General features: G+C 42.5%; 1 protein-coding gene across 8 annotated transcripts in view; it reads right to left on the bottom strand.

The window, feature by feature from the left end:
- Positions 1 to 12,388, bottom strand: part of KALRN (kalirin RhoGEF kinase) — a 528,885-nt gene that overhangs the window by 186,614 nt on the left and 329,883 nt on the right. For all 8 annotated transcript variants that reach the window (XM_068949099.1, XM_068949100.1, XM_068949097.1 and 5 more), the window contains exon 14: positions 4,198 to 4,393. In XM_068949099.1, the coding sequence (XP_068805200.1) occupies positions 4,198 to 4,393 (196 nt within the window). The remainder of the gene's footprint in view (positions 1 to 4,197; positions 4,394 to 12,388) is intronic.

Raw genomic sequence — 12,388 nt, 5'->3', positions numbered from 1 at the left:
TTCCCATTTAAAGATCTGGAAATGCAATATACATTTCTATTCTTGGGAGTGAAATCTTGTTCAATTGCCAGACACCAGGCATTCTTTGTTACAATTAGCCTGCACAGGGCTCTGTATCCTCAGGACATGACGAGTTTTTTGTATGCTTGACTTCACCACACCTATTCAATACTAAATGCACAGTTTTCCTTCATGCACACTCAGCTGGTATGGTTTTGATTGTGGTAACTCATCAGCAGCAAGCAGTGAACTGCCTGGGATGCTACCCAAGGGCAGCCTGCGCTCCCCATGATGAATGATTTGCCCTTTCTTGTTTGTCACACGTCACACAGATTTATACTGTACAGCCAGCGCACGCTTATTCGTCTCAAAGGTTGGTATGCAAAATAGAAAGCCTTGTTTTCAGAATAATTTCACACACAAAATCTTTCCGTTGTATTTTGATAGCAAAGCACAACTGATTTGCTGATAAATTGACCTCAGCTGTCATTTTTTTCTAATGTCTCAACAAGTGAAGCAGGTAGCAAGCGAAGGATAGCGAATGGGAACGCTCTTTAAAAAATTACTAAAAAGAGTATCACCAGCAGCGACTGCCATCTTGCAAGACCTACACTGGCTACAGCTGAGCTACTCACAACGTGAGATACCATTCAGTATTTTACTATTCCTGTGTACGGAAGGGCATTGCTTTCTGGCCTGCACTAGAAACTAGAACTACTAGAAACCCGTGACAGAAAAGTTTAGCGTCCTCTTCCTTGCAACATCCATTTCCTCAACTATAAATGACATCACAACCAAAATGAAATAGATTTACATTTGCCTGTTTGGCAACGCCACGCCGGGAAAGAAAGTGAATGATGTTAGTCTGACAGCCAGTACAGTAAAAAGCTTTGCATTTTCCATGTATAAATATCCCCGACACTGTTTCTTCAGTGTATTTCAGGCTTAACTTGGACAAATTACTCCTAAAACACTAAAAGGGAGCTCTGTAAACCTTGAGCAATTCCTAACAGTGGTGCTAATTATGACAATGATACTGACAGTGGAAACGGACTTTAATAACCAAATAAATTTGTGTGGTCAATTAATCAGCTATCAGGTTGTAATTACTTTTAGTACCTAGAAGTAAAATGACTAAGGCATATGCTGATGAATTATATGAATGCATCGTCACTGCAGTTGGGGATGTCATATCACTGCTGAATTTTAACCCTAAACTCTTCACAGTAAGCTGATTTCTCAGAAACGTCTGGGCTGCCAATTTTGGAAACACCCTTTCATCGAGTCACACACCCGAAAAAACAGTATCCATTTCTGAGACTTTTTGCCCACACATTTAGCTTTAATCAGGCAGTCCTTTGATGTCAGTAGTAGAGTTGCAAGCATACTGGAAAAATAGAAGCCAGGTTCATTGAAATAACAGAGGTGGTTCATTAAAAAGTCCAGTCTTCCTGAGAATATTCTTATAATATTCTCTAAATACAAACCTATTTCCTGAAGTATACACACGTTTTAGTGAGACAGACAATTTGAAAGTACCACAAAATTTCAGAAAACATCACTTGACTTCTATAGCTTACATATTTCCTACTAAAAGCAAATATTCTTTTGAAGAACAAATATTCTGCTGGCGAAAACGGGCTATTCCAAACCAGGCGCTCACCCACGTGCGCTGCAGTACCACAAGGAATCACAGGACAGAACTCTGCGCTGTATAGTGCTCTGGAAATACTCCACTTACACAGCTGCAGCACACGCAAAGGCGCCCTGAATATCTGCACTGAGTCTGACATGGTACATCAGAGGGCCACTGGATTTACTGCACCCACATGACTGTGTTCACAGGGATTTCCAGACACTCCACAGCCTGGTAAGAATCAATGCTCCAAATCTGCATCGGACAGGCAAAAATCATGGGCGAATGTTTAAAACCTGCTATTTCTACCAGCACAAGATTTCCAAGTGAAAAAGTGAACATGCCTGGAAAAATCTGGATGTAATTTTATCTGACAGATTTACTAGCTTAAAGACCTCCAAGCCAAAAATACCCTAGAGGGATCAAAACTGAATTAATTTCCTGTGTGATGTGTTAAAAAGAATAAGGAAGAAAGAGAACTACGGACAAGGGAAGAAACCTTGTGCAGTTAAGAATGGCTGGATAAGTAGAATGTCCTTGAAAAATTAAAATTTTCTGGCTTTATCTACTATGCTACAGTCAAGTTTTGATTGTAGCACTGGTGACACGGTAAAATCGGAAGCAGCAATAGCAGTTGATTTTCACAGCACCCCTGCAAGTTTGCAGCTCTGGCTGTAAGAACAATCATCCCTTAACTTATTCATTGAGCAATTGTGATACAGGATTCAGCAAGAGGGAGTAAAATTAAATGAATTTTTTATAGAGTATAACTGTCCTTTATTGAAATAAGAAACAGTGGGCTCCCAGGAGCAATCTCTCTCCCTCACTTTGCCATTCTCCCAGCATTTAGTATTCTGTGCAACGCAGACACGAACATTACCTTTGATTAACTACAGTTACTCTGCATCCCCATGAGCCTTTGGCTTCCTTGCCTTTGGGAGCAATGGATTTTCTCAAGTAGGCTTCATACTAGCAGATCTTAGATAATCTTACAACAAGATTTTAAAATTCACCTCTTTTAATCTCTGATCTTTTGTCTGCAATCCAAAAGAAGTTGTTTTTAACTTCTTAACAAACATGGATTTTTTTTTTTCCTAAAATCAGTCACTGAGACTGCTGACTGTGCTTTGTTCTGGACCACATTCTGTACCTCCCACAGATTCCTACCCACATTAGGATACTTCCAGGATGGGGAAAAAAAAGTAGCATCTTAACTGACGTATTAGGACAAATTTGCTGCTCTAGAAAGCAGGGGAGCAGAAGCACAGGATCAGGCATAGTGTGGGCAGATCCTACACAAGCTCTGAAACATGGTTCACACAATGCACCAGCTTGTCTAGTTCACAGCATACTCTTACAGCAGTCCTTAAGCCTCTGTTGAATGCAGCGTGCCAAATCAGGCTGAATGCTGCCAGAATTTTTTAAAGGTGGGTGTCCACGGGTAAAATATTTGCCAAAGAATAAAACCATAAAAATCATGTTTACTTTGAAAGTGCATATATGGAGGGAAAGAATAGAAATTGCTCTTGCTTTGCATGCTTCCCAGACATTTAAGAAGGTTAAAATGCTTTGCAAGTAACATTCACTTCTGGTCTTTATGCAGTGATTAACCTGAATTACGATACTCTTTTTCCAAACGCAAAATGCAAGGATACAAAAATCCTGATTCATAGGAGGTCTTAGAAATAACATCCTACTAGCTAAGAAGCACAGTAGAAGTACCAGACTCCCTATCAACATGAATCATGTCTGTCATTTAAGAGCTTGTGCCAAAGGTTTTTTACATCCAAGCGGCTATCTTTAACTTTCAAATGCACACTGAAAAGGAAAAATTGAGTACGGTTTATCATATTCCCTTTTTATACGTAAAATAATTCCAATTATTGCTGGCTGGAAACAAGAATTCCATGTCATGAAAAATTTCAAGGCTCTCAGGTTTGGACTCTTTCCCAGAGGGCTGCTCGATAACTAGCTTCTCTCTCCCTCTCCCTCTCCCCCCGAGGCATGTCTGCACCGTGAAATGCAGCCCAGAGAACAGGCAATTGAGCCCGAGGAGAACCAAGCCAGCACATCTGGTCAGTTTGCCTCTGGATAAAGTCTAGTTGCAGAAAATTTAACAAGCTTGGGTTCTAGAAAGGCTAGACTGCATCTGGACCTGAGGTCTGACCAGCCTGCTCAAGTATCTACAACTTATGACTCCCTGTATTGCTTGTTTTGCATCTAATGCCAGGTTAAGGACCTACCAGCGTAACTTGGCTTGCCCTCTCCTCTCCCTCCACTTTGGTACTGATCATGCATTCCATCTTCTAGTTGAGAAACTTTCTGAATGAAACCTGAAAATTGGCTTTATTCCCACAATGAGTTTCTGTCTCAAAGAAACAGCATCTTCTGACATACGATCCTGAATCAAAGATCTCGGAAAACCTGGGGAACAGTCCTTCTTGTAAGGGAGAGAGAGCAATTCCCAGTAGTGACTTACGATAAAAGCCGAAGTTGGTGGTATATTCTTAGTGTACTTTTGTACTTTAGAGATCAAATAGAGATCAAATTGTCCTGCTTACCTGAAGCCTGGACCTCCATGATGTACTGATGTAAATCTTGTCCTTGCTGGATGACTTCAAAGGTCATGTTGTTCATGGCCAATTTCCGCTCGGTGTGACGCTGCAAACGCTGCTCAGCCAGAGTGAGGTCTTCGGTATTGAAATCGTTCATTTGTCTCAGCAGATCTTCATTCCAGGCATCTAACTCTGCTGTAACCTTCATGGGCAGAAGATAGACACTGTATTCACTCAAGGCCAATGAAAAATCTTACTCCAAAACTGTGTTTGGATCATCAAAGTACTTCACATTTTGAGTCTGATCCAGAAACTCCTAAGCTGCAAGCCTGATACAACCTGCCCACGTCAACGGTGGCACTTAACATTTTGCCCAGGCGAGAATCCATGACAAGATTATCAGTCCAATAAGAAGAATCTGATAGCTTCTTTATCCCTTACACGTTCCATAGGACATTGCAAGAGAAGATCAGCTCTGTTCCCATGCATGGTTGAGAAGTTTCTTCATAAAATCAAATTTAAATGAAGAAATAATGCTAACAGAATTGTAAAACAATTTGCAATACCTGTGACCGCATGATCCCCAGTCTGAATATTTCTAAAAACATTTTGCAGTGCACTGTACGCTGCATATTATAGACGGAAATATTTATTATTTTTATTTATTCCATTTTGATACAACTTAAACTATAAGGGAAGTGGGGTAAGGGGAATGGGAATCAAATCACACATACAGGCTAGTACTGTGCAGAATGCAACGGTTAAAATGATTCAAAAATTTTAAATAAATGCCATAATTCTGCTTCATAGGTCAGTTCCTCATAACTAGATACAGGAAGAGTTAAAACAAGGTATCTAAATGCATACGCTGAAATGTTATAGTGCAGTGAGAGCGTCTCTGTTTCTCACTAAAAGTGCTTTTCACTGCCTGCATGCAGTGAGGTACTTAACTTCCTAAGCAGCCAACTTTCAAAGTTTACCGTTCAGTTTTCCTTCCAAAAAAGCATTACATGCAAGGCAGACATAGAAACCAAAAGGACTAGCTTTCAGCCCTTCTTACATTAGCATAGTTGGGAACATAGAGCTTCAGAAATATAAGGACAGTTTTAGGCTCTTTTTGGAGAGAAGCAGAAAAGCGCATTTATTTACTCAACGAAGAACATGGGATCTCAGCTGGACGGTTAAAGGCAGACTGTGGACATCCTGAGAGGCTTCTGTTTTTCTCCAGCTTTTTCCTTTGTCCAGTCCACTCAATTACCTTTAAATAATAACTATTTCGACAGTATCTTTGGCCCCATTCCTGATTCCAGTGGACTCTGATTCATTCACATGTCGTAGCTGGAGTACTGGGAACGTGGTGGCTTCTTGGCAGATTTAACAAGTTACAGAGAAACAGTCAAAACAGATGCTGGAGAAGGGTTTTACTAGAAAAGAAAGGGTTTTAGAGAAAGAACTTCTGCTAAGACTAATCAGAAGTGAGGTGGTCTTGATGTCATTTCAAAAGACAAACAGAACAAATTTAGAATAAGCGCAGGTTTCTGCAGTCATGACAGTAATGCTTAAGGTTCAGTGCAGAGCCCCTTCTGTTTGTAGGAGTTAACAGAAAAGCATGCAACATGAGTGGATCAGAAAGAATTTTTATTTTTATGAGTTATTAAAAATATTGTCTGTTGGAGTTTGTTGCATTGATTGTCAGGCTGCTAAAAGAAACATTTGAAAATCTGCAAGGTGCTAATCAATGTACTTACCAATTTCCTGTAGACATCTTTAAATTCCTATGCATGTGCCCTCAGGAAGATGCCTAAATGCATTTATAAGTGACAGTAATAGAAAAGAATAAAACAATCAGAGAATGTGTCCCATCGGTTTGCTTGTACAGCCAGGACACTAGGATAGGGGGTAGCTAATCAAAACAACCTCTCTCCATCCTGTTTATGTCTGTTGACATCGTCTCCAAACAAATCTCTTGGAGGGCTAAACTGTCAGGTGGGCTGAGGATGGATATACGAAGGAATCGGCAGATGTTCCCAGATCTTCAAAGATGCTGGGATCCAGCACATCTACACAACTGCCTGTGTAACTCTCTGTCATGGTGCTCCTTCCCTTAGTAACTTTTCCAGTAGGCTATGGAAGGCACGCTGCGGCAGCATTGCTTTTACCATTAAATCTACAATAATTTCTGCTCGAGCACAGAAAAACAGCTGTTCCTGCCTGTACTGCTCTTTGCCCTTCGGCCCGGGTGTCTAAAACAAGTGCCCAGCAAAGAGGCATCCGCAAACATCCTAGAGGGGGATTGCCCCCCAGAGAGCCAGGGCTCTGGACTGCTCATGTCGGCAGCCAGCTTTTGCCAGACTCCCCATACAGGAGAAGCTGCATCTAAAAACGTACAGTTCCTACTACCTACTGCAAGGTACTGAAGGGTTTATGCTTTGTTATCCACATTCTCCAGTTGAAATTCATGGTTTCCAATTGAAAAGGAAAGGACATGACAGGCAGGCACAAGGAGATAAACTCCTCAGGATGCAAGGCCAGACCAGGGGGCTCCATGTCATGCTCCCAGGCCTGGGAACCAGGGCGAACATTGCACAAAAATACCCAGGTGGCTCTGGACACTCAGACCAGTCTGGCTGGGCTTGTTATCTCAGAGGCAGCTTTGCCAGGGCCAGGAGCACAGCCACCAATACAGAGCAGAAGGAAGGAGCGGCAGTTGTCTCAGAGCGAGCATTGAGGAATGAGGGATAATTGTCCCGGGTGCTGGTTAAGGAGAGGAAAGGAAGGAGTCAGGCACAGCAAGAGGTGGAACATCACCAAATTTCTCAAGCGAAGCGTGTGTACAGGAAGGCTGGGTACGTCGCTCTGAATAACTCAGACAAACAGATGGTCGAAAGGGAATCTAAAGCACACAAAGGCAAAGAAGCAATAGTAGAGCTGTGATAACAACCCAGGTTTCCTGAACCCCAATCTGCTGCCCTATCCCAGAGACCATGCTGCTTTGCACATCTCATTAATACACTTCCTTTCCTGTCTGTACAGCCAAAGCAACAGAGGCAATGCAGGGATCTGCATAAGGATATGTAACAAACTTATCCCAAAGTGCCCACGCTGTTCAAAGGAAAACTGCATGTGTGCCTTGTTGTCACAGTTAAGCAACACAGCCCTTCCTAAATGCTCCTGCTGCCATGATAATGGCAGGGGAACTGAGAGATGCAGGTAGTGATCCCAAGGTAGCGAGCTACCTGAGAGACCCGTAGCAGTGCAGCAGGGACAATCAAACCCAGCAAATGCTGGGTTTGCAGTGAGCTTCAGGCTACAACCACAAGGCTATAATAGATATATAGACTCTTCCACCTGGGTCTCTGCTTTGTGCAGTCACAGTGACCACATTCTAGACCCACACTCCTTAGGCAGGCATCCTCCAGCTTAGAAGCTGGAGCTGCAGCAACTCAATGCACCCGAATTCCCACGGCTGCGACACTGCTGCATTTGTTGCTTTCTGGATTTATCATTTTGCAACACCAGCAAATAATACGATTGAGGGGAGATGTTCATCTTCAGGCCAGCGGCCATGCAGAAGAGGCATGCAGGTCAAAATTACTCTCAGTAATAGTAACAGTAGTAATCCAGACACCTCCCTCCTACAGGCCAAGGAGCCTACCGAAGGTGCAGCAGCTGCTGTGCTGACAACTGTACATCTCTGCAATAATTTCATTGCTAAATCCTATCTATTTGCTGCTACTGCTGCTAAAGTTTTCCACAAAATACTGCTGCTGAGCCTTGAATGTTGCTTGCTTGGCCTGAATTCAGTGTTAAACAAAAGCCCTCTTGTTTAATGCCAAAATCAGAAAACTCAGTTTGCCAATTAAAGGAGGTGGAGAGAGAAAATGAGGAATCAAGCAAGATAAAATAAATATTACATGGTGAGTGAATCATATAGGAGCTGGTATTTTCAAGTATGGGCTGGGAAAGGGCATATGACGAGGAGGAGAAAGTTCTACCCTAGGAGCAGAAGCTACCAACACAAAGAAAGAGTGGGCTTGGAAGAGGGATCTGGAAAAGAGTAAAGATGCTTGGGAAGAACAAGCCAATGTAGGAGGCAGGTTGCAAGAGAAATGATGGTGAAAGTAGGAGGAGGAGCAAAGGTGAGAAGAGTGGGCAGAGCACGGGGATGAAGCAGGATAGGAAGAACACTCATACAAGCACCGGGGTAGAGCTGTGCAGCGCTCAGAACCAAGTAAAGGGAAAATCTACACCACTTCAAGAAAAAGTGGTGGGAGCCACACATCTGGGATGAACAGAGCAAGGGTGGATGATATGGGAGGTCAGATGTGAACTAGGGAGGAATAAGAAAAAGATAATTGTGACTCCTGGATGGTGAGGAAGTGTCTGTCAGTGCAGAAAGAAAGGGATTATTAAAGGACTGTGGGAGACCAGACCTCTGAGGCACATTTGATGGATCTGGCACTAAGGATGCCAGAGGCGACAGCACTCACCTCTGCTTTGGACTTCAGAGCAGGCTGGAAGAGCAGAGGACTGAATATGGCAGTATTAGTGCATCTACAAGCAGATTAATACTGTAGGTACATAGTGAAGGAGATGTTGGTAGGAAAGGTCAAATGAAACTGTCACTTTTACAAATCACACAAGCAGAAAGTTTGCTGTTCCTTCCTCGCCATCCTCATTTTGGGCTGACACTGCACAATATGAAAACACATTCATCCATTTCTTTTGATAATAGACAGGGATGCCACACTGGCTTAGTGGGGACCTGGGCCACTGAAGTGTGAAAAGGCTGTCACAGTGATGATTCTGCTCCAGTGATTTTGGCTTCTAAATCCCCAAAATATCTATATAAACAACGGAATTCAACTCTGAAAGACATGGTACCCAAAACTTTCCTTAAAATGAAGTGTTGAGCAGTTTGAAAAGTATGTAGGTACGTATAAAAAAGAAAGATAAAAAGCTCTTTAAATAGGAGGCATTACAAGCTTCCAATTTACGAACAGAAAAGCCCAAACTTTTTCCTGTCGTGCCCTTTCTTTCAAGTGTGTATCAAAATCTCTGCAACTCAGAAGCTCTGTAACTCTGAAGCTCACACCTGAGCGTCAGCTATAAGTCAATGAGGAGCTATAAAGCATCTCGCACCTCCAAGCAGGCAGCTAATTCACCGGAAAGATTCTGCCAATGTTATAAACCTGGAATGAGAAACTCAAGTGAGTTGTAAATACCAGTGAAGTAAACTACTGTCTGAAAGTCGGCTCTTATTCCCTTCTAAATTCATGCTCAGGGATGGATGGGAACAGCTAGAAGAGCCAGTAACTGAAATCAATTCTGAAAAATTTAATTAGTAGGTGAAATGGAGCCAAAGAGATGGAATTATACAAAATTAGATATCTAGCAGGTGAAAATTTTAGTGATCACTGGGCTTTTTGAAGGGTAGCAAAAAGCATACAAGATCAAATTTAAATTGTACAGAGGGACACTAATAATCCCTTCAAGGACTAAGTCATGGCCTAGAAACCAGGTTGCTCTAGGACTGCAGTGAATTGGCTCTGTCTAGCAGTGCACAGACCCACATGCACTGCATGAAACAAAACAATACACACAAGGGAAGGAGCTGGGCAGCTCCGGAAAGGTGAAAGAGAAGTCTCCTTGGGGGTAACTGTTGCCAGACACAGACACCAGCTGAGATCACTCCTGTTCTCAGTCACAGTGTTTCAGGAGAGACCCATAGGTGAATTTGACCATCTCTCTGCAGAAGATACAAATTAAAAATAGGCAGAAGGACTCTGAATGGAGGTCATTTTGTCAGGAGTCAGAGTTCAGTGCATTTTACCATTCATGTGCTGTGCATTTTCTCTGCATTTTACTGTATACTACCATTCATTTAAATAATGGTTAATAACTCTTTAAATGACTATTTCTGAAGCAAGAAACAAGTTACTTTTGATAAATTTTACTGAGGATATAACTCTGGGATACGACTGAGCTTCATACATACGATATGCTCAGTGGGGTGCCAGCACCGCTGCTAATGTCTGCCAGCTACAGTCCTTTGGGGCTTACACCCTACTTCCTCGTGGTGGGTCAGCTACCACATTCACATTGCATGAAATCTCCTGAGTTACTTGGTTGGCTGCACAAACGCAGCTGGAGTCTGTATCATACCGGAAGTCCAACTATATATTCCTAATGATCCTGTCCTGTCTTGAAATGCGCATTGACTTGGCAAAGGAATAAAACATATCAGGCATCACAACCAGACACATTTCCTAAACAAAAAAATGGGTTGTCATTTTACGGTTTTAAAACCTAAGGTAGATAACCTCCCACAGGGATAGCTAGGCTTTCTCATGTTTCTGTTATGTCTGTTCCCAGGTGCTGGAACAGTTTGGATTTCATATACTTCACTCTAAGAACACAGGGTGTAAATAACAGTCAATATAACGAGATTAAGGCAAGAAAGCAAAGGCAGCCCATGCTACGTGCCTGTGAGTTCATATCCAAATTAATATCTGCCAAACCCGCCTTGACTCAGATATGCAAAAGCTGCCTGTACAGCTTAGAAGTCCTTAGAAGTCCTAAATGAATGTAGCTGGTCTGTCCTACCAAAGGAAAAGGCAGGTGTTTTCTCTTTAGGTAAAATACTTTTCCTGAAGACAAAATGAAACAACAGTTGGCAGATTTCACTGAAGCACAGAGAAGGCCCAGTGATGCCTGAATAGATGGAAGCAAGTGTTGCTTGTGCAGTATCATTAATTCTGAACTCTGTCTGGACTCCAAACCTCTGGCAGGGAGAGGAGATTATACAAAAACTCAAAAAATAGAAGGCTACAAATCAGATGGGTACAGTGCAAGTTTAGGGAGGAGCACCAAAGGAAAAGGTTATGTGGTCCATGGATGTGGTATGGATTTCAGTATCTGGAGAGGATAGTAAAAGGAGTAAAGTTTCCAAAGGACAAATGACAGTCAGATACTTTCTGAAAGAAAAATAAAGGCCAGTCACCTAACTGCCATTTGTGCATTTGAAAAATCCCTAATACTTTCAAGGTTGCAGTATCGCTTAGAAAGGAGAGGGAGAAGGTGATATAGAAAATGAATGGGAAAAAAGACATTTGGCACCACAACTGAGTGGAAAGTAGTACCACTGGCTGTAACTATTCTCTGAGATGGAGGTCTAATGCACAACCTTCCCAAAAGCTGCTGGAAGCAGACAGGTTTCCACAGCTGCTTCTCTCCGGCTGCCACTAGAGAGATGCAAGCTTTTCCACTCACCAGAGCTCCCAGGGAAGGGTCCTCAGCATGAAGGCTCCCCAGAAATGCAAGAAATTGAGAAACCAAGGGGGAGAGCACAGACCAGAGGGAAAGGCAGGACAACACAGTGCTTGCCAAGACAGAAGAAGCACAGAGAAGCCTCAGGATTCCCAAGGAAACCTACTGAAACTCTGACTCTATACAACAAGACATGTCACCATTTTAAAGTGGGATCTACTTCAGCATCTCAATGCTGGCAGAGAGCCTGGGGCAACCCAGTCCCCTTGGAGCAAACCTGCTGCTGGAGCATGACCATTACCCACAGGCAGCTGGCTCTTTTTACTCCCTTCCTGCGTGGGGGAAGGATGGGCAAAAGGTGTTCAGCCAACCATACTGCAAGATCCCGGCTCAAAATCTAACTTCCTCAAATACTCTTTTCCAAACACACTGCTGATAGCTAAGCCTTTCAGCGTGCTGAAAAGAGCTTCCCCTTTCCAGTCTTCAGACAGCACTACTTCTCACAAACTGCAGTCTGGCTCCAGCAGCACTGTGCTTTGGGCCCACTTGTTGCAGATGGCTTGCGTGAGCGCAGGAAGGAGAAAGACTAACATGGCTTTAGTGGGTAGGGGGGTTTCATTGGGGGTATGCTCAAAAAGGCACTGCTCTTTGGACAGATGGAAGGGGGTTTATCTACACTAGAAAAGGAAGAATTCATTTGAGAATCATACTGATACACATTATTTCACTACTTTTAATCTACGCAGGATCTGGGCTATTATGGAAAATTAAAACCTAAATGTATTTCCACTTATAGCTCAAACTACTTATCTTTAGTAGAAAAGATATTTAATTTCCTGTCCTAATTTCACCCTCTTTTTCCCTTACAAGCTTAGAGTAATCAAGCATCAGAAATACTATATGGTTTTTAATTACGGTGATGAAAAAA

The sequence above is a fragment of the Struthio camelus genome, chromosome 6 (genome assembly GCF_040807025.1).
Source record: "Struthio camelus isolate bStrCam1 chromosome 6, bStrCam1.hap1, whole genome shotgun sequence".
Taxonomy (NCBI): Eukaryota; Metazoa; Chordata; class Aves; order Struthioniformes; family Struthionidae; genus Struthio; species Struthio camelus.
The sequence above is the reverse complement of the archived record's forward strand: the minus strand, read 5'-3'. Positions and strand labels throughout refer to the sequence as shown.